The 23,566-nt window shown below is 41.0% G+C and overlaps 1 protein-coding gene across 1 annotated transcript in view; it reads right to left on the reverse strand.

The window, feature by feature from the left end:
• The window catches only part of LOC138638116 (probable cation-transporting ATPase 13A4), a 542,444-nt gene that overhangs the window by 182,081 nt on the left and 336,797 nt on the right, over window positions 1–23,566 (reverse strand). The window contains exons 19-22 of the mRNA XM_069727138.1: window positions 18,382–18,551; window positions 17,597–17,719; window positions 7,350–7,429; window positions 5,634–5,676 (exon numbers count right to left, since the gene is read on the reverse strand). Of these exons, the coding sequence (XP_069583239.1) occupies window positions 5,634–5,676; window positions 7,350–7,429; window positions 17,597–17,719; window positions 18,382–18,551 (416 nt within the window). The remainder of the gene's footprint in view (window positions 1–5,633; window positions 5,677–7,349; window positions 7,430–17,596; window positions 17,720–18,381; window positions 18,552–23,566) is intronic.

A 23,566-nucleotide genomic window follows, 5' to 3' on the forward strand; every position in this document is an offset into this window, starting at 1 on the left:
AATAAAAATCAACATTTTACTTTTTTCACACAAAATTTACTTCAGCTCCAATTTGATTTTTTTTTACCAAGGGTAACAGGACAAAATGGACCCCAAAAGTTGTTGTGCAATTTGTCCTGAGTATGCTGATACCCCATATGTGGGGGCAAACCACTGTTTGGGCGCATGGCAGAGCTTGGAAGGGAAGGAGCGCTATTTGACTTTTCAATGCAAAATTGACTGGAATTGAGATGGGATGTCATGTTGCGTTTGGAGAGCCACTGATGTGCCTAAACATTGAAAACCCCCAAAAGTGACACTATTTTGGAAATTAGACCCCCTAAGGAACTTATCAAGATGTGTTGTGAGATCTTTGAGCCCCAAGTGTTTCACTACAGTTTATAATGCAGAGCCGTGAAAATATTTTTTAGCCCCCAGTTTTGTATTTTCCCAAGGGAAACTGGAGAAATTGGACCCCAAAAGTTGTCCAATTTGTTCTGAGTATGCTAGTACCCCATATGTGGGGGGAACCACCGTTTGGGCGCATGGCAGAGCTCAGAAGGGCAGGAGTGCCATTTGTAATGCAGACTTAGATGGATTGGTCTGCAGGTGTCACATTGCGTTTGCAGAGCCCCTAAGGTACATAAACAGTAGAAACAACCCACAAGTGACCCCATATTAAAAACTAGAACCCCAAGGAACTTATCTAGATGTGTTGTGAGAACTTTGAACCCCCAAGTGTTTCACTACAGTTTATAATGCAGAGCCGTGAAAATAAAAAATCATTTTTTTCCACAAAAATTATTTTTTAGCCCCCAGTTTTGAATTTTCCCAAGGGTAACTGGAGAAATTGGACCCAAAAAGTTGTTGTCCAATTTGTCCTGAGCACGCTGATACCCTATATGTTGGGGTAAACCCCTTTTTGGGTGCACGTGAGAGCTGGGAAGGAGCACTGTTTTACATTTTCAACGCAGAATTGGCTGGAATTGAGATCGGACGACATGTTGCATTTGGAGAGCCCCTCATGTGCCTAAACAGTGGAAACCCCCAATTCTAACTGAACCCCTAACCCTAGCCCCAACCCTAACCCTAGCCCTAAACCTAACCCTAACCCTAGCCCAAACCCTAGCCCTAGCCCTAACCCTAGCCTTAACCCTAACCCTAACCCTAACCCTAGCCTGAACCCTTGCCCTAACCCTAGCCCTAACCCTAATCCTAACCCTAGCCCTAATCCTAACCCTAGCCCTAACCCTAGCCCTAACCCTAATGGGAAAATGGAAATAAATACATTTTTTTAATTTTATTATTTGTCCTTAACTAAGGGGGTGATGAAGAGGGGTTTGATTTACTTTTATAGCGTTTTTAGCGGATTTTTATGATTGACAGCCGTCACAGGCTAAAAGATGCTTTTTATTGCAAAAAATAGTTTTTGCATCTCCACATTTTGAGAGCTATAATTTTTCCATATGTTGGTCCACAGAGTCATGTGAGGTCTTGTTTTTTGCGGGACAAGTTGACATTTTTATTGGTTCCATTTTCGGGCACGTGTATTTTTTTTATCGCTTTTTATTCCGATTTTTGTGAAGCAGAATGACCAAAAAACAGCTATTCATGAATTTCTTTTTGGGGGGGCGTTTATACCATTCTATGTTTGGTAAAATTGATAAAGCATTTTTATTTTTTTGGGTCAGTACGATTACAGCGATACCTCATTTATATCTTTTTTATGTTTTTGCACTTTTATATGATAAAAACTATTTTATAGAAAAACTAATTATTTTTGCATCGCTTTATTCTAAGGACTATAACTATAACTATTCTAAGGACTATAACTTTTTTATTTTTTTGCTGATGATGCTGTATGGTGGCTGTTTTTTTGCGGGACAAGATTATGTTTTCAGCGGTACCATGGTTATTTAAATCCGTATTTTTGATCGCATGTTATTCCCCTTTTTGTTCGGCGGTATGATAATAAAGCGCTGTTTTTTGCCTCTTTTTTTCTTTACTGCATACACTGAAGGGGTTAACTAGTGGGAAAGTTTTATAGGTGGGGTCGTTATGGACGCAGTGATACTAAATATGTGTACTTTTTTGTTTTTTTTATTATTTAAAGAAATGTATTCATGGGAACAATATATATTTTTTTTCTTTATTTAGGAATTTTTTTAATTTTTTGTTTTACACATGTGAATATTTTTTTTTACTTTACAACATTGCCCCGGGTGGGGGGGGGGAGAGGGGCATCATGTTATAGGGTCAGATTGCTGATCTGACACTTTGCAGGGCACTGTGTCCGATCAGCGATCTGACATGCAGGGCTGCAGACTTATCAGCGCTTGCTCTGAGCAGGCGCTGGTAAGTCACCTCCCTGCAGCCCTGTGGCCATTTTGGATCCGGGGCCTTCAGGGAATTGAAGGTAGGAGACCCTCGGAGCAACGCCATCACATCGCGTTGCCTCGAGGGTCTCAGGGAAGCAGGAAGGGAGCCCCCTCCCTGCGCGATGCTTCCCTATGCCGCCGTAACACTGCGATCATGTTTGATCACAGTGTGCCAGGGGTAAATGTGCCAGGGGTGGTCCGTGACCGCTCCTGGCACATAGTGCCGGTTGTCATCTGCGATAGTCAGCTAACACCCGGCCACGATTGGCCACGCTCCCCCCGTGAGTGCGGCCGATGGCATATGACGTCCTATCCCGTCACTGGGAATTAAGTCCCAGTTCACCTTGATGTGATAGTACGTCATATGGGATTAAGGGGTTAACGGAATTATCCACCCCTGAGGAAATTTTTAGCAAAAAGTACACATTTTCAAATCTCACCACTGTGTAATGTATAGATCTCTAGAATTTTACTCCTGTGAAAACAGTCATCATGTTATTGCATGTATGAGATTTGAAAATGTACTCACTCAGGTTCTATTGATAAACTGTTGATACTCGATAAGGTACCCCAACTCTGCAAATCACATACTTTTTGGTCTTGTGATGACCTCTGGATTGGGCAAGCAGAGCTGAATCATAACAATGTGTACATTACATACTGTTAGGATGTATCAAGCTGCAAGGCTTGTGAAAAGTTTCTATAGGAGTGGACATCACTTTTAATAAAACCTATTAATATACTGAGCCTAAAATATAATCACATACAATCATTGTTAGTTTGTTAAGCACAGATATACTATTCAATGTATTACATGGCTAGTTACATAGCTAACTACTTTCTGTGTTTTATATGCACAGACACTAAAGCATTTCAATATAAAAACAGTCTGATGCATTATTGCTAAAAATGAAAACAAAATAGATATAAACTTATAAAGTTGCATTAGTTAACAAAAAATAAATGTGACATTTTTTTTAAAATAAATGTTATTATATAAAATATAAAAATACCCACATGTGGCATTCCCATAATTATAACAGCCTGTGTAATGTTTGTTTTCAGGTCTGTTTAAGGTATAATGAATCAAAAATGTTTATACTGTACCAGTTTTGTGTACAATTGAAGATTGTATGATTAGGCCAGTTTTGAAATTTTATTACTAATTTTTATTTTTTCAATTGTGAAAAAACAAGGAAACTTTTTTTGTGTTTTCATTAATTTACTGTATCTGTTGTATTTATCTTAATTCATTTATTTTTGTATTTGTATTTCACTGGATAGGGTTACTTTTGGTGGCGTTGATAATATGCTCTGTTGTGAAGTCTATTTCCTACATACATAGAGTAGACTGCAGGTACTGTAGTCTTGTCTGAGCTGAGCCCCTATAATTAGAGATAAGCATATTTGTTCTCAGATTCGCAGAACTGTATGCTTAGCCTTTACTGGCTGTTAATATGGGGACCCCCAAAAAATGATGTGGGTTCCCCTATAATTAATAACCTGCAAAGGCTATGTAGACAGCTGCTAGCTGATATTAATAACCTAGGAAGGAGCCATGGATACTTGCCCCCCTTGGCTAAAAACAGAAGCTCTCATGCACCCCAGATTTTCAATGTCTGTTGCAATATCAGAATGCAAAAAACTTACGGATCACCATTTTTCAGGTTCACAATATTATAGCAAAAGTATTGAGGAAAAAAAACAGCGGTCCACAAAATCAGAAGTCACTCACGACGCACCGCAAAAATAACTTTTCTTATTTTTTGAGGCCCCATTGTTTTACAATGGGGGCTGTGTCCATAAGCCATGAAAAATATAGAGCAAGTTCTATATTTTTTCACGGCCGTAAATACCGCCCTCAAGGCCATACTGTGTATGGCGTTCCTACGATTTTCGTGGCCTCAATAGATTTCTAGTAAAAGCAGCCTTAGACTGTGCATTCCTATAACAATTCCCTCAATAGCACAAATAAACCACAATACCTACGAATTTCAGAAAAACACTATGGCTACAATTAATCAAAGCAATAATGCTAAAATTCTGGAATAATCATTTTGATAATTCTCAATTTTTTTGTGACTCTTGGAATTTTTACACTAGTTTCACCCAGCTTTGTCAAAACAGAGAGCTGGTGCAGAATGGGGTGTGATGCCACAGCTCGTCTAAGTATATTGAGCTGTGCCTGTCTAAGTCATATTGAGCCCAATGCTGGACAGAGTGTCTTTATTGGTTACTTAGATTATGCTTTGAACAGCTTTCTCTTTTAGTGACTTCTATAGGACACCATATGTGTCTCACTAACTATAATTAATGTGGCTGTCTTTGTATGAAATAGATATCTATGTGACTTGATGGTAAAAAGGTTGATGTTTTAGGTCCATGGCCAGAAAAGTCCTCGTTATACTCCCCCTCCCTGCGCGGTCCCTGCTTCTCCACGATGGTCTCTGACACCGGCAGCTTGTTCCGGTGTTCAGCAGTCACTGATACTGCTCATTAAAGTAATTAATATGCGGCTCCACCCTTATGGGAGTGGAGTCGCGTACATATTCATTACTTTAATGAGCAGTACCACGTGACCGCTGAACACAGGAAGAGCTGCAGGCACCGGAGAAGCAGGGACATGCAGAGACACGCCGGGAGCAGGTGAGTATGATGGACAGCTGCTGCTCCCCCACCCCCGCCGACCCCTGGGACAATGACTTGAGTATAAGCCGAGAGGGGCACTTTAAGCCTAAAAACTGGGCTGAAAATATTGGCTTATACTCTACTATATATGGTAAATGGGATTGTAAATGTACTCAACTTCAACTTTTATGGACATGCATCAATAAGTAAATCTAATGGTACAGTAAGTTTTTAAGGCAAACCCTCACTCCAGTTCAGTGCAGTACATATAAATAAATAAATAATCTTTATTTTTATACAGCGCTAACATATTCCGCAGCGTATCTAAATGATACACAGCGCTATATACACTGTACAATACTATATACTATCTTTGATGCCTTATTGTAGGCTAGAAAACATCTTTTTTAATTTTACAATGTGTATTTATTAAAGGTATTTATTTTTTATGATTGCTTACGAGCACCAACATATTCTGCAGCGCTTTACAGACATTGTCATCAGCGTCCACATTGGGTCTCACCATCTACATTCTATGTCTACGGCGTGTGTGAAAAAAATGGAGGTGCTCATGATAAATTGTGCCAATATATGATATGCTGATATACAACAATAAATTTGTGTTTTATCAGTCTAACATTTCCTTACCCCACAATCATTGGCTCCATCTCCACACATCCCAACAAAATAGCTAGAACAAAAAAAGAGGTCAGTTAGATGTTTATATAATACATAATATAGTTATACTCCTCAATATTGAAATTGCAGCACCAAGAAAGAAAAGTTGTGAAATTGTAAAAATCACACGATAGATAGACATGATAAAGGGGTTGACCAGGACTATTTTTTTTATTTTTACTACAGTTCTAAAAAACAACATGGCAGGTATTTCCTAACAGAGGCAACAACCTGACAATTCTACCCAGTGATTCTGCTGCTCTGCGACAACAGAGCAGCTCTTCCTCCTCTGGGCTGTGCTGTCAACGGAGTGTGACTGCCGACGTCATGCTGATTTACAGCCACTTACCTCTGAGTTGGCAGAGATCGGCTGGGTACAACAGATTGGTAGTTACAACACCTCCCCTTTGAGAAAGCTACTATCGCGAAACGCGCGTCAGGGGTAGTGGGAAAGCTATACCAACGCAGACCTACGATGGGTAAGCACGGATTGTTGTAATTTTCTGCTACATTCAGGATTGGTGAGGGGCTCATATTGTATAGGGCCCATGTGGCACCAGGGGGACTCTCCCTCATTACTGATATTTCCCTCAATCCTGTTCTAATAGTACTCTTAGAAGTAGCTACTCAGGTTGTATATGCGTTGGAGAGCTTCACCATTTGTGTACTGGTTGGCGTTTTCCTCCTTTTGGTATGGAGGAATTTTTTTATTATCCTTCATGTCTGTTGTATATATATGTTATTTGTTTTTGTATTTATAAATAAAAACTTTGTATATATATTTTTTCTACTAAATTTGGTGTCTACATGCTCCTTTTTTCGCTGGTGTAGTCTGCTTGTTAGTTCTTAGGCCAATGGTTAAAAATAAATTAATTGTTATGGATAATCCTTTTAAAGAAATGCAACTTATGAAAAAAAATGTAAACATTTTTAAAATATCTTAAAGTATTTAATATTGAGCATGAGTGCCCCTGAGCAGAAATACATGCACTCACACTATCAATGAGGCTATTGGCTGTCAGTAGAATGTCAGTAGAATGTTCTTCCATGCTAAATGTGCTAAGGCACTCAAATCACCAGATCAGATAAAGATTTCTCCTAAGTATCCCAGAGACATTTTTCAACAAAACAATGTCAGGCATGTTGCGTGTGTTACTGTGAGCAGCCAGCATGGCTTATACATGCTACCATGGCCTGCAGCATATTCAGACTCGCCTTCCATGAAGCACCTCTTAGACATCAATAAGTGGCAATAGCAAAGGGAGTTGCCAGAAGCAGATCTTAATAATGTTTGTGTTTGAATGCATTCAGCATGGCAGAAAGTTCCTCAGACAATCATTAATAACCTCAATGATAACCTTCTGTGGTTGCTGCTCATAATTAATATTAAATGAATCTAGGTATTTTGAAAACTGTATTGCCTTTCTCTATCATTTGCATATTATTAACATGTCTATTGATCTTGTGATTTCTATAATTCCACGACTTTTCCTTCTTAGTATTGCAATTTCAATGTTGAAGACTCAGAGTATATATTATTAATACATCATTTGTCAGTCTGAAAAAGTCATCCAGTTCAGCCTTTTTCCTTGCATTGTTAATCCAAAAGATGGCAAAATCCTTAATTCCCTCAATGCATATTTTAAATTGGGCACAGTTTTATTAACAAGATTATTTCAAACTTACTCTAATTTTTGAAGCTCCTCAATAAGACTTGACTTTTGCCTTGGAGTCATTCTTGCAAAAATGGTTCCATTCAATAGTACCTTAAAACAACAATACTAAATCTTAGGCTATGTTAAATCCCATCCTTTACATATATGCAGCATAGTTACAAATATTCCTCCTAAGTGTCCACTTATCTGAACATAAAACAGCAGAGGTGTCTAAGTTTTTACAAGACCAACTTCCTCTACTCTCTGTGCAATATATGGGACACCATCTTTCCCATGGTTTTAGGGATTTTCTTCCCTATGGAAACTGTTGTGAATTCCGCTCTTGGGCTCCCTCCGGTGGTTCTAAGTGGCACTTTTGTGAGTTCTGCTCTTGGGCTCCCTCCGGTGGTTTTAAGTGGAATGGCTGCTCCTTGGATATAGAAGTCTGCAGCTGCTTCCACTGATTGTCTTTCTGCTCGGCTATTTATGCCTGGCTCTTTCCTTCAGCCAGTGCCACTTGTCAATGGTTCCTGGTTGGATTCACATCTCTGCTTGGATTTCCCTGATATCCTGACCAGTTCAGCAAAGATAAGTCCTTGCTTTGCTCTTTTCGGTCCACATGCTGTGGACTTAATTGTTCTGTACATTCTATGTTTTTTTTGTCCAGCTTGTCAGTATGGATTTATTCAGTTAAGCTGGAAGCTCTGGGAAGCAGATTTACCCTCCACACCTTTAGTCAGGTGTGGAGATTTTTGTAAACTCTGTGGTGGATTTTTCTAGTTTTTTTAATACTGACCGCACAGTATTCTGTCCTGTTCTATCTATCTTGCTAGACTTGCCTCTTTTTGCTACATCTTGGTTTCATTCTACGTATGTCATTTCCCTCTCCACTCACAGTCATTATTTGTGGGGGCTGTCTATCCTTTGGGGATTTTCTCTGAGGCAAGATAGCTTTCCTGTTTCTATCTTTAGGGGTAGTTATTTCTCCGGCTGTGACGAGATGTCTAGGGAGTGACAGGAACATTCCACGGCTACTTCTAGTGTTGTGTTAAGCTTAGGAACTGCGGTCAGTACAGATGCCACCCCCTTCAGACCTTGTCCCATGTTGCTCCTAAACCACCAGTTCATAACAGTACAAGTGGCCAGAAATGAATTAAATGCATCTCAAAAGAAGGAAAAAAAAAAAGTTTTGAGCCATTATTTTTTCTGCAGTTTGTTTTGTCTTTTTTTTCCCCTTAATCTCTGGGTGGTTCGGGATTTTGGCGCTGGCGTGGATGTTCAGGGTTTGTTTTCTCGTGTGGATCAACTTGCTGCAAGAGTACAGAGTATCCAAGATTATGTTGTCCAGACTCTGGCTTTAGAGCCTAAAATTCCTACTCCTGATTTGTTTTTTGGGGACAGATCCAAGTTTTTGAACTTTAAAAATAACTGCAAATTGTTTTTTGCTTTGAAACCCCGTTCCTCTGGTGATCCCATTCAGCAGGTTAAAATTGTCATCTCTCTGCTGCGTGGTGACCCTCAGGACTGGGCATTCTCCCTTGAATCAGGGGATCCTGCATTGCTGAATGTAGACGCATTTTTTCAAGCGCTCAGATTATTGTATGACGAACCTAATTCTGTGGATGATGCAGAAAAAACCCTGTTGGCCCTATGTCAGGGTCAGGAAGCGGCAGAATTATACTGCCAGAAATTCAGAAAATGGTCTGTGCTCACTAAATGGAATGAGGATGCTCTGGCAGCAATTTTCAGAAAAGGTCTTTCTGAAGCCCTTAAAGATGTTATGGTGGTTTGAGCGAATCTATGTCTCTAGCCATTCAGATTGATCGGCGTCTGCGCGAGCGCAAAGCTGTGCACCATATGGCAGTGTCCTCTGAGCAGAGTACTGAACCTATGCAATGTGATAGGATTTTGACTAGAGCAGAACGGCAGAGATTCAGACGTCAGAATAAGCTGTGTTTTTACTGTGGTGATTCTGCTCATGTTATTTCTGATTGCCCTAAGCGTACTAAAAGGGTCGCTAGGTCTGTTACCATCAGTACTGTACAGCCTAAATTTCTCTTATCTGTGACCCTGATTTGCTCATTGTCGTCTTTTTCTGTCATGGCATTTGTGGATTCAGGCGCTGCCCTGAACTTAATGGACTTGGAATTCGCCAGGCGCTGTGGTTTTTACTTGTAGCCTTTGCAGAACCCTATTCCTTTGAGGGGCATTGATGCTACACCATTGGCCAAGGATAAACCTCAGTACTGGACGCAGCTGACCATGTACATGACTCCAGCACATCAGGAAGATTGCCATTTTCTGGTGTTGCATAACCTGCATGATGTTGTTGTACTGGGTTTTCCCTGGTTACAGGAACATAATCCGGTGCTGGATTGGAAATCAATGTCTGTGACTAGTTGGGGTTGTCAAGGGGTACATAGTGACGTTTCTTTGATGTCAATTTCCTCTTCCCCATCTTCTGATGTCCCTGAGTTTTTGTCGGATTTCCAGGATGTATTTGATGAGCCCAAGTCCAGTTCCCTTCCTCCACATAGGGACTGTGATTGTGCTATTGACTTGATTCCTGGCTGCAAGTTCCCTAAGGGCCGACTTTTCAATCTGTCGGTGCCAGAGCATGCCGCCATGCGGAGTTATGTTAAGGAGTCTTTGGAGAAGGGGCATATTCGGCCGTCTTCGTCACCATTGGGAGCGGGATTCTTTTTTGTTGCAAAGAAGGATGGCTCCTTGAGACCCTGTATAGATTATCGTCTTCTTAATAAGATCACGGTCAAATTCCAGTACCCCTTGCCTTTACTTTCTGATTTGTTTGCTCGGATTAAGGGGGCTAGTTGGTTTACTAAGATTGACCTTCGAGGGGCATATAATCTTGTTCGTATTAAACAGGGTGATGAATGGAAAACTGCATTTAATACGCCCGAAGGCCATTTTGAATATCTTGTGATGCCTTTCGGGCTTTCTAATGCTCCTTCTGTATTTCAGTCCTTCATGCATGATATTTTCCGCAATTACCTTGATAAATTCATGATTGTGTATTTGGATGATATTTAGATTTTTTCCGATGATTGGGAGTCTCATGTGAAGCAGGTCAGGATGGTATTCCAGATCCTTCGTGATAATGCTTTGTTTGTGAAGGGGTCTAAGTGCCTATTCGGAGTTCAGAAGGTCTCTTTTTTGGGTTTTATTTTTTCTCCCTCGTCTATGGAAATGGATCCTGTTAAGGTCCAAGCCATTCATGACTGGATTCAACCCACATCTGTGAAGAGCCTTCAGAAACTTTTGGGCTTTGCTATTTCCTATCGCCGTTTCATTGCCAACTATTCCAGTGTGGTTAAGCCCCTTACTGATTTGACGAAGAAAGGCGTTGATGTGGAGAATTGGTCCTCTGCGGCTGTTGAGGCCTTTCAGGAGCTTAAACGCCGATTTACTTCTGCCCCTGTGTTGCGTCAGCCAGATGTTTCTCTTCCTTTTCAGGTTGAGGTTGACGCTTCTGAGATTGGGGCAGGGGCTGTTTTGTCTCAGAGGAATTCTGATGGTTCTTTGATGAAACCGTGTGCCTTTTTTTCCAGAAAGATTTCGCCTGCGGAGCGCAATTATGACGTCGGCAATCGTGAGTTGTTGGCTATGAAGTGGGCATTTGAGGAGTGGCGACATTGGCTTGAGGGAGCCAAGCACCGCGTTGTGGTCTTGACCGATCATAAGAATCTGATTTACCTCGAGTCGGCCAAGCAGCTGAACCCTAGACAGGCTCTTTGGTCCCTGTTTTTCTCCTGTTTTGATTTTGTGGTCTCGTATCTTCCAGGCTCTAAGAATGTTAAGGCTGATGCTCTCTCTAGGAGTTTTTTGCCTGATTCTCCTGGAGTCCTTGAGCCGGTTGGCATTCTTAAGGAAGGGGTGATTCTTTCTGCCATCTCCCCTGATTTACGGCGGGTGCTTCAGGAATTTCAGGCTGATAAACCTGACCGCTGTCCAGTGGGGAAGCTGTTTGTTCCTGATAGATGGACAAGTAAGGTAATTTCTGAGGTTCATTGTTCAGTGTTGGCTGGTCATCCTGGGATTTTTGATACCAGAGATTTGGTTGCTAGGTCCTTTTGGTGGCCTTCCTTGTCGCGGGATGTGCGTGCTTTTGTGCAGTCCTGTGGGACTTGCGCCCGGGCCAAGTCTTGCTGTTCCCACGCTAGTGGGTTGCTTTTGCCTTTGCCGGTCCCTGAGAGGCCCTGGACGCATATTTCCATGGATTTTATTTTGGATCTTCCTGTTTCCCAGATGATGTCTGTTATCTGGGTGGTTTGTGACCGGTTCTCTAAAATGGTCCATCTGGTACCTTTGCCTAAGTTGCCTTCCTCCTCAGATTTGGTTCCATTGCTTTTTCAGCATGTGGTTCGTTTGCAAGGCATTCCGGAGAATATTGTGTCTGACAGAGGTTCCCAGTTTGTTTCTAGGTTTTGGCGGGCCTTTTGTGCTAGGATGGGCATTGATTTGTCTTTTTCTTCGGCGTTTCATCCTCAGACAAATGGCCAAACTGAGCGAACTAATCAGACCTTGGAAACCTATTTGAGATGCTTTGTGTCTGCTGATCAGGATGATTGGGTGGCTTTCTTGCCGTTGGCCGAGTTTGCCCTTAATAATAGGGCTAGTTCGGCTACTTTGGTTTCACCTTTCTTTTGTAATTTTGGTTTTCATCCTCGTTTTTCTTCGGGGCAGGTTGAGCCTTCTGATTGTCCTAGTGTGGATTCTGTGGTGGACAGGTTACAGCAGATTTGGGCTCATGTGGTAGACAATTTGACGTTGTCTCCGGAAAAGGCTCAACGTTTTGCTAACCGCCGTCGGTGTGTTGGTCCCCGGCTTCGTGTGGGGGATTTGGTTTGGTTGTCTTCTCGCCATGATCCTATGAAAGTTTCTTCCCCTAAGTTTAAGCCTCGGTTTATTGGTCCTTATAAGATTTCTGAAATTATCAATCCGGTGTCTTTTCGTTTGGCTCTTCCAGCCTCTTTTGCCATTCATAATGTTTTCCATAGATCTTTGTTCCGGAGATATGTGGTGCCCGTTGTTCCCTCGGTTGATCCTCCTGCCCCGGTGTTGGTTGAGGGAGAGTTGGAATATGAGGTTGAGAAAATTTTGGATTCTCGTTTTACAAGGCAGAGGCTTCAGTATCTTGTCAAGTGGAAGGGTTATGGCCAGGAGGACAATTCTTGGGTTGTTGCCTCCGATGTCCATGCTGCCGATTTGGTTCGTGCTTTTCACTTGGCTCGTCCTGATCGGCCTGGGGGCTCTGGTGAGGGTTCGGTGACCCCTCCTCAAGGGGGGGTACTGTTGTGAATTCCGCTCTTGGGCTCCCTCCGGTGGTTTTAAGTGGAATGGCTGCTCCTTGGATTTAGCAGTCTGCAGCTGCTTCCACTGATTGTCTTTCTGCTCGGCTATTTATGCCTGGCTCTTTCCTTCAGCAAGTGCCACTTGTCAATGGTTCCTGGTTGGATTCACATCTCTGCTTGGATTTCCCTGATATCCTGACCAGTTCAGCAAAGATAAGTCCTTGCTTTGCTCTTTTCGGTCCACATGCTGTGGACTTAATTTGTTTTTTTTGTCCAGCTTGTCAGTATGGATTTATTCAGTTAAGCTGGAAGCTCTGGGAAGCAGATTTACCCTCCACACCTTTAGTCAGGTGTGGAGATTTTTGTAAACTCTGTGGTGGATTATTCTAGTTTTTTTTAATACTGACCGCACAGTATTCTGTCCTGTTCTATCTATCTAGCTAGACTGGCCTCCTTTTGCTACATCTTGGTTTCATTCTACGTATGTCATTTCCCTCTCCACTCACAGTCATTATTTGTGGGGGGCTGTCTATCCTTTGGGGATTTTCTCTGAGGTAAGATAGCTTTCCTGTTTCTATCTTTAGGGGTAGTTAGTTCTCCGGCTGTGACGAGATGTCTAGGGAGTGACAGAAACATTCCACGGCTACTTCTAGTGTTGTGTTAAGCTTAGGAACTGCGGTCAGTACAGGTGCCACCCCCTTCAGAGCTCGTCCCATGTTGCTCCTAAACCACCAGTTCATAACAGGAAACCATTTTAATGAAAAATATATCATCCTCTATAGATACAAAAATAAAGTGTACAAGAGTGATTAAAGAAACTGAATATCTAGTTTTAGAAATAAGTCATGAATTAGTTATGTCAATGCAAAGTTTACCAGGCATCAATGGTAGGTTCACATGTCCGATTTCTACATGTCCAAGAAAAACGGTCTGCTTATTTTGTTCAGACTTTAATTAGAGTTTCTTGTGTGTGGAGTGAAAAAAATCTTCTCCATTTTTTGCGGACACATAGACTTGCATTGACAACTTTGAGCCAACACTTTGATCAAAATTGGACATATCTTAAATGTTTTATGTCCATTCCATCTGAGGAAAATTTATATATGTGTACAAGCCAAAGAATATCATGAAACCCACAGATAGCACTCATGCAAGAAAATAGGTCGGGAACATGAGTCCTAATGTAGGAAGAATGACACAATGTTTATTAAAGCAGACATATCAGGGAATCTGGCTGGTCTCTTTAAATTCCCTATAAAAATGTTATGGTATTAGGAAACAAATCTATAATATAATGCTGGATGTGTCCTCCTGTCAGGTGCCATTGTAGACTTCACTTGAGCAATGTGGCTGGAGTCAGAAGAACGCATCTAGAGGTGACAGGGAGGAGGGTGAGGATGGAGGAGTTTGGTGCCGGATATCGTGGTATGAGTAGGCGCTTACGGCATACTGCGTTGTCTGGCACCATTCGACATACCACAATCACCGGCAAAGTAGGAAGAGTGCGGCACCAGAGCCAGCACCTGAGCATAGCGTGATCTGTGGCATCATTTTATTGAAGACAAATTCGCACACAGTGTATTCAACAAAATGCCACTGGATGGCGCGTTATGCACACACGCTGACTCGTGTGTCATTTCATTTAAATATTTAATGCAGATGACACGCTGCAGGGGAGGTGAAAGGAGTGTTTATTGTTTTTTTGTTTACATGTATCTATGTATTGAACAACAGCAGAGCAGGCAGGATAGGGGGCCAGGATGGGGATGCATATACCAGGATGGGGACGCATATACCAGGATGGAGGAGCGTATTCCCGGATGGAGGAGCATATTTCAGGCTGGGGGAACATATACCAGGCTGGGGGAGAATATTTCACGACAAGCTATTGAACTCGTTCTTTGCCCAGGTGGTGAGCATTTTTATTGGTACATATTCTCTTCGCCAGCATTCGGCTTCAGTCATATGGTTGAGGGTGCTACGGGTTCAGTCCTGGCTCTGAAAATACAGAACCACGGCTGTTACCATGCCGCCGGCCCTGACTAAAAGCCAGCCTCAATGTAGAGGACGTGTCAGTCAGGACTGGGGGTATGGTTTTAGCAGTCGCTTTGCATACTCAGAGCAGTGAGTGAACCATCAGTGACACCAGCTCCATGAATAAAACTGAATGCTGCTTGAACAAAGTTTGGTTTGTCGCAGCTCCATTTGGCAGCATACAGGTGCCGGCCAGCATAATAACTCTATTAACCTGCAGGTTAACAGCATTATTTAGAGATTATTGAAGCAAGTGAAAAGTAAAAAAAAAAGATTTTAAAAATATAAGAAAATTTTAAAAGTATAAGAGTTCAAATCACCTCCCCCATTCCTCCCAATCGAAATAAAATAATTAAAAAAATATATATATACACATATTTGGTATTGGCGTATCAACATGATCAGAATCGCCTGATCTATCAAACCAGGGCCTGCTCCAGGTTTTGAGGGCCCCGGGCGAAAGAGTCTTAGTGGGCCCCCCCCCTTTAACACATACCCCGATTTATGATGCACAGATACGGCAGAGAAATGTATAGTACAATGCCAGATTTCACTTCTTACATGAGTGACAGCTATTGTAAATTCTGCAGTGAATATATACAGGACATGAGGAGTGGTACTGTGCAGTGTATATATACAGGAGGAAAGGTGCTGTGCAGTGTATATATACAGGAGAGGTGCTGTGCAGTGTATATATACAGGAGGAAAGGTGCTGTACAGTGTATATATACAGGAGGAAAGGTACTGTGCAGTGTATATATACAGGGGGAGAGGTGCTGTGCAGTGTATATATACCGGAGAGGTGCTGTGCAGTGTCGTGAGCAGGGCGTTGTTGTATCAGAAAATGTTTTCTGTTTTGAATTTTTCTATGAAACAAAGACTTTTCTACATAAACAACGTTGTTTGGTTTTGCGGCCCCAACAGATCTGTGCTACAAAGTAACAGGCGGCTCGGGCATTAATGAGGGACCTGATGCTGAATCCTTTCCACAAACCCTAATGACCCAATTAGTGCCCCGTCATTAGAACCTCATTAAACGCCTCCCTGTCCCAAGCAGTCATGTACAGTATGGGGGGATCCTGAAGCCCACCCCCTGACTGCTCCATACCATACACTGCCCTCTGTCGCGCTCACTATTATCCTGTGCATTTCTCCTTCGTTACCCCATGTTACACTCGTCACCCCCCACTACAGAGTAGCAGGGCAGCCAATGTCACCCCCTCCCGGACCCTAATGGCAGCAGGAAATGTCTGCTCCTCTATTGGGTTGGAATAATGTGGATTTGTTGCCGGTGGCTTCAGGGGAAGGGTTAAGTGATGCCATGTCCTTGGTGGGAGCAGTGGCAGCTGCTGGGACCTGGACAGACACAACCAATGTTGCTGTGACTGCACAGTGTGATGTGGAGGAGAGAAGCTGAGACTCTGGAGCAGAAATAACCCACATGCCAGCACTGGGCAGAGTCCCTCCAGTCACCAGCCTGGGGCCACGGGGCCCCAACGTACAGCCCACAGTTTTATCCATGGCAGCAGCTCCCCTTCCTCCTGGCATCTGGTTAACCCCATTTATGCGGGTCGGATTGTTATCTTTAAGGTTTAGCAATAACCTTCATACAGATGGGAAGGGGTTAAGCTTCTTCCTACCCCACTGGTGCAGGTTTGGTGCAGCATGCATGTATTCTGGGAGAGCTGGGTGGCTGCAGGTTGCACCCCACCAGCTGCTCCTCCAGACATCACCCACATTTTTAGGCAGCGGAGACAGACAGCAGCAGACTGAGCCACAAGACCAACTGCAACCACTGCTGGATACCATAGCACTCACTCAGGCATTGGTAGGAGCTCCGGAATCTGCCTGATAAGTTCAGCAGCACTGCAGCCAGGGAACGTCCTCTCTCCACCCACAAACAATGTCACACTGGCTGCCTTCTCTTAACCCCTATGTGTGCCTGCCTGGCTGCACTGACTGAGTAAGAAGATGCTTGTGTCAGAGCTGGCACATAGGGGTTAAGAGAAGGTAGCCAGCAGTGAGTTTGTGGGCGGAGAGAGCATGTTCTCCTGCTCTGCTCTCCCAGCTGTATCTATGACAGCGTGAGTGGGCCCCCTTCTCTCCCCAGGGCCCCGGCATTTGCCCAGGTGTGCCGGGTGCTGACACCGGCCCTGTATCAAACTGTAAAAAAAAATTAATCGAAATGGTAAACAGAGTAGCGAAAAAAAAGTAAAACTGCCAGAATTATGTTTTTTTAGTCGCCGCAGCATTGAACTAAAATTCAGTAACAGGCAATCAAAATATCATATCCACACCAAAATGGTATCATTAAAGCTGTCAGCTTGGCATGCAAAAAATAATTCCTCATCCAGCCCCAGATCACAGAAAATGGAGATGCCACGGGTCTCAGAAAATTACGCAATTTTTTTCTAATAAACTTTGAGTTTTTTTCACTATTTAAATAAAAACAAAATATACATATTTGGTTTCTATGAACTCGTAATGAGCATTTGGAATACATGGTAAAAAAAAAATCCAAACAGTTGTGGAATTGCGCTTTTTTGCAATTTCACCACACTTGGAATTTTTTTCCCATTTTTGGTTACATGACATGGTAAAACCAATAGTATTTTTCAAAAGTACAACTCGTCCCACACAAAAACAAGTCCTCACATGGCCATATTGAAAGAAAAATAAAAAAGTTATGGCTCTGGGAAGAAGTGGAGCGAAAAGCAGAAGAGCATAAGCGAAAAAGGGCTGCAGCATGAAGGGGTTAATAGATTATATACATTAGGTCAATTGTGGTGACCGATTCCCTTTAAAAAAAGAATGGAACCACTCTTAAGACTAAAGATCTGAGCCTCCTGAAGCAGACAGTGAACTTTTCATTAAGTAACATATTGTGCAAAATATAAGTAAATGTAAAGTCAAAGCTATTTTCTCCACTTACCTTTGGCAGCAAATTGTAAAAATATTGAGTTAGGACCTGATATGACTTCCCATTCATGGCAAAGTGAAAGTTTCCAAGGGTAGTGGGATTATTAATCCATCCTTCATTTACATTAATTTGTGACTCCAAAAAAAGAGAAAAATTAGATGATTAATATTGTAAACAAGTTTTTCATTTTTTTGTAACACTTTTTTAAACTTTTAAATAACTGTTTAATGTCACCATATTCTAAAAGCCTTAACATTTTTTAAGATCATGGAAATGTATTCGGACATGTTTTTTGTAGTACGAGCTTTGTTTAGTTTTATTTGTGCTACTTTGGGGGATTTTTACATTTATTTTGTGAATTAATTAAATTGATGCGATCAGATCTAACTCTGGTTGCTTCAGTTATGGCTCTGTGCTGATTTAATACCACCCTCATAAATGATTAATATGGGCCCTAAATTATGCAAATTCAAAAACGTGAAAGAAAATTGCAACATAGAGCAAATCTGGAAGTCATGCCAATTAGTATTTGGTTAAAATTTCACCTGACTTGTACTTAGATTGTTGTTGGCAAGAGATATGAAATAAAGTTTTAGAGAGTCAATACTTATTTTTCTGTTTCAGATTGTGTGGGCATCCATTTTTGGCTAATCTATGTAGTAGCTCAATCCTTATACTGGAGCATAAATGCTATTTTGCATATTAGATTATGGAACTGTACATACCTTACTCTGTTTTAATAGTCAGTTCTATTATTAAAATACTTTTTTTTTTTTTAATTCTGTAATAAAACATACCTTAGCCTTTAAATGGATTTCATGTGTTTGAGTTTCAGTCAAACATTTCCAAGTAAGTGAAGCAGGTAAGTCTTTCTCAGGTTCACAGGCCTCCACCACAATTATGTTGCTGTTGGAGGGAATCATTCCTGATTTTTTACCAACAGTCACAGCCGTCTGAAGGTTATCACCTATAAAACATAAAACTATAGACAGTCCAAGGAAAAGGACAATGATGTTTCAAGATGGGGAAGCAGTCCCTCTATCTCTCCATTTACACCACTTTCTTCTTTATGACATTAGCACTGTGATACTAGATACATGTGTTGCATTTGGACTTTAGATACAGTCATATCTAATTTATTTCTTATAGGCGCATGAAGATCAGATTGTTTGCTGAATGGAGGGGGGATGCAATTGCAATCTGAGTTAATCAGACAGTAGATGCAATGACCACAGCTGTGGATGTAGTTCTACTGCCTCTGGAACGTGGCAGACAATAACAACTTCCTGATGAGGAACTGGGATTTATGGTCTGGTTAAAGGGCCGAAGATTCTTTCATCTGTGAGAATCGGGTCAATTGCGCTAATGACACTCTGATCAAACTCTGATCAGATTTTAATACAAATGTAAGCAAAGTATGATCCAATTTTCTAGAATAAGATCACACTGTGAGGATAAGCTGAAGGCAAAATGTCCCCCTCTTCTCCATTTTGTGATTTCATGGAAATCAGACTGCTCTCAGATGTCTAAGAAAAGAAGAAAAGCAGCATCCATACCAGGTGATGAAAATCCAAAACGTATCTTTATTCTGCCATGGTAAAATACAACGTTTCGGCCAGGTTGGCCTTTGTCAAGTATACAACCTGGCCGAAACGTTGTATTTTACCATGGCAGAATAAAGATACGTTTTGGATTTTCATCACCTGGTATGGATGCTGCTTTTCTTCTTTTCTTATACGTTTGTGTCCGATTGGATCCTTGGACCTTGGAGCGTGCATCCGTTGTCTGAGTGCTGATGGTTTACCCTACTATATGCTCTCAGATGTCATCCGAGTGCAGTCCAATGTTTCCACACACCCATGGAATTGAATGGGTCAGTGACATCTGATTTGAGAATGAAATTGCAACATAAAAGACTGTGAGTGAAAAACAGCATTGCTCCAATAAATAACATTGGTCTAAGTGTTATCAGATAAAAATGTGGAGAGTAGAAGTCTGATGTATACACTAGTGTGAGCGAGCCCTTGGGAGAAAACTAAAGCACAAATGGCTGAGCTTGAGGCTGCCGTCACACTATCAGTATGTGGTCAGTATTTTACATCAGTATTTGTAAGCCAAAACCAGGAGTGGAACAATTAGAGGAAAAGTATAATAGAAACATATGCACCACTTCTGCATTTATCACCCACTCCTGGTTTACAAATACTGAGGTAAAATACTGACCAAATACTGCTAGTGTGACGGCAGCCTAATAGGGAAAGATTTACCACTGGTTCATAAAATTCTAAAAGCACAGCAAGAAGGGAATCATAATTTAACCACTTCACCCCGAGCCTGTTTTCATCTTCCTGACGAGGCCAAATTTTACAATTCTGACCACTGTTACTTTATGTGGTAATAACTCTGGAACGCTTTAACAGACCCCAATAATTCTGAGACTGTTTTCACAAGACACACTGTACTTCATGACAGTGGTAAATTTAGATTGATATTTTTTTCATTTATTTGTGAAAATATCAGAATTTTGGCAAATAAAATGGAAAAATACGCCATTTTAAAAATGTACATTTTTCTGCCGCTGAACCAGATAGTTATATCACACAAAATAGTTAATAAATATCAATAAACACATCAATATTTTGCATCAGCTACATTTTTGATTTTTTTTTTTATTAGGAAGTTAGGATAAACATTTTCCATAAATTTTTCATTTTTCCAGTAACATTTATAAAACCGATTTCAAGTGATATTGAGAGGCCTATAAGGCTGAAAATACCAATCATTTTAAAAACTGAACCCCCCAAAGTGCTCAGAACCTCACTTCATAAGTTTATTAACCCCTTAACCCCCAAGGGTGGTTTGCACGTTAATGACCGGGCCAATTTTTACAATTCTGACCACTGTCCATTTATGAGATTATAACTCTGGAACGCTTCAACGGATCCAGGTGATTCTGACACTTTCTTGTGACATATTGTACTTCATGATAGTGGTAAAATTTATTTGATATTACCTGCGTTTATTTGTGAAAAAAATGGAAATTTGCCTGAAATTTTGAAAATTTCGCAATTTTCCAAATTTGAATTTTTATGCCCTTAAATCACAAAGATATGACACAAAAAAATACTTAATAAGTAACATTTCTCACATGTCTACTTTACAGCAGCACAATTTTGGAACCAAAATTTTTTTTGTTAGGGAGTTATAAGGGTTAAAAGTTGACCAGCAATTTCTAATTTTTACAACACCTTTTTATTTTAGGGACCACATCTCATTTGAAGTCATTTTGAGGGGTCTATATGATAGAAAATACCCAAGTGTGACAAGATTCTAAAAACGGCACATCCCAAGGTGCTCAAAACCACATTCAAGGAGTTCATTAACCCTTCAGGTGTTTCACAGGAATTTTTGGAATGTTTAAAAAAAATCAACGTTTAACTTTTTTTCACAAAAAAATTGAATTCAGCTCCAATTTGTTTTATTTTACCAAGGGTAACAGGAGAAAATGGACCACAAAAGTTGTTGTGAAATTTGTCCTGAGTACGCTGATACCCCATATGTGGGGGGAACCACCGTAAGGGCGCATGGCAGAGCTCAGAAGGGAAGGAGAGCCGTTTGTAATGCAGACTTAGATGGAATGGTCTGCAGGCATCACATTGCATTTGCAGAGCCCCTGATGTAACTAAGCAGTAGAAACCCCTCACAAGTGACCACACATTGGATACTAGACCCCCCAAGGAAGTTATCTAGATGTGTTGTGAGAAATTTGAACCCCCAAGTGTTTCACTACAGTTTATAATGCAGAGCCGTGAAAATAAAAAATCTTTAAATTGTTTTTTAGCCCCCGGTTTTGTATTTTCCCAATGGAAACAGGAGAAATTGGACCCCAAAAGTAGTTGGTCAATTTGTCCTGAGTACGCTGATACCCCATATGTTGGGGTAAACCCCTGTTTGGGCGCATTGCAGAGCTCGGAAGGGAAGGAGCACTGTTTTACTTTTTGAACGCAGAATTGGCTGGAATTGAGATTGGATGCCGCTGATGTGCTTAAACAGTGGAAACCCCCCATACTAACTGAAACCCTAACCCAAACACACCCCTAACCCTAATCCCAACCCTAACCATAACCCTAACCACACCCCTAACCCGAACATGCCCCTAGCCCTAATCCCAACCACACCCCTAACCCCAACACACCTCTAAACCCAAAACACCCCTAACTCCAATCCCAACCCTAACTACATCCCAACTGTAACTCCAACACACCCCTAACCCTAATCCCAACCGCAAATGTAATCCAAACCCTAAATTTAGCCCCAACCCTAACTTTAGCCCCAACCCTAACCCTAACTTTAGCCCCAACTCTATCTGTAGCCCCAACCCTAACTTTAGCTCCAACCCTATCTTTAGCCCCAACCCTAACCCTAACTTTAGCCTCATCTCTTACCCTAACTTTAGCCCCAACCCTAACTGCAGCCCTAACTGCAGCCTCAACCCTAACTGTAGCCACAACCCTAAGGCTGCCATCACACTAGCAGTATTTGGTCAGTATTTTACATCAATATTTGCAAGCCAAAACCAGGAGTGGATGATAAATGCAGAAGTGGTGCATATGTTTCTATTATACTTTTCCTCTAATTGTTTCACTCCTGGTTTTGGCTTACAAATACTGATGTAAAATACTGACCAAATACTGCTAGTGTGACGACAGCCTAACTTTAGCCCCAACCCTAACTTTAGCCCCAACTCCATCTTTAGCCCCAACCCTAACCCTAATGGGAAAATGGAAATAAATACATTTTTTAAAATGTTATTATTTTTCCCTAACTAAGAGGGTGATGAAGGGGGGTTTGATTTACTTTTATAGTGGGTTTTTTAGCAGATTTTTATGATTGGCAGCTATCACACACTGAGGCTATGTGTACACGTCAGGATTTTTTCCTGACAAAATCCTGAGATTTCTGCCAGAAATCCGTGTGCTTTTTTTGCGCGGATTTTGCGCGGAATTTGCGCGTTTTTGATGCGAATTTTTTGCGGATCTTTTGCGTTTTTTTCCGAACACTCCAATTTGATGGGAAATCCGCAAAAATAAAGAACATGTCCTTTTTTTTGCGGAATGCGTTTTTTTTTAGCGATTTTATAGCGTTTTTATCGGGAAATTCCGCTAAAAATCCGGACGTGTGCCCATAGCCTAAAAGGCGCTGTTTATTGCAAAAAATAGTTTTTGCATCTCCACATTTTGAGAGCTATAATCTTTCCATATTTTGTTCCACAGAGTCATCTGAGGTTTTGTTTTTTGCGAGACGAGTTGACGTTTTTATTGTTACCATTTTCGGGCATGTGACATTTTTTTATCGCTTTTTATTCAGATTTTTATGAAGCAGAATGACCAAAAACCAGCTATTCATGAATTTCTTTTTTGGGAGGGGGGCGTTTATATCATTCCTCGTTTGGTAAAATTGATGAAGCAGTTTTATTCTTCGGGTCAGTATGATTACAGCGATGCCTCATTTATATAATTTTTTTATGTTTTGGCGCTTTTATACCATAAAAACTATTTTATATAAAAAATTATTATTTTTGCATCGCTTTATTCTGAGGACTATAACATTTTTATTTTTTTGCTGATGATGCTGTATGGAGGCTCGTTTTTTGCGGGACAAGATGATGTTTTCAACGGTACCATGATTTTTTATATCTGTCTTTTTGACCGCGTGTTATTCCACTATTTGTTCAGCGTTTTTTTTTAATGGTGTTCACTGAAGGGGTTAACTAGTGGGACAGTTTTAAAGTTTGGGTCGCTACAGAAGCGGCGATACTAAATATGTGTACTTTTATTGTTTTTTTTTATTTAGATAAAAAAATGTATTTATTGGAACAATATTTTTTTTTCTTTATTTTTTTTACTTTGTCCCAGGGGGAGACATCATACTATAGTGTCAGATCGCTGATCTGACACTTTGCACAGCAGTATGTCAGATCAG

Source organism: Ranitomeya imitator, chromosome 5 (assembly GCF_032444005.1).
Source record: "Ranitomeya imitator isolate aRanImi1 chromosome 5, aRanImi1.pri, whole genome shotgun sequence".
Classification (NCBI taxonomy): Eukaryota; Metazoa; Chordata; class Amphibia; order Anura; family Dendrobatidae; genus Ranitomeya; species Ranitomeya imitator.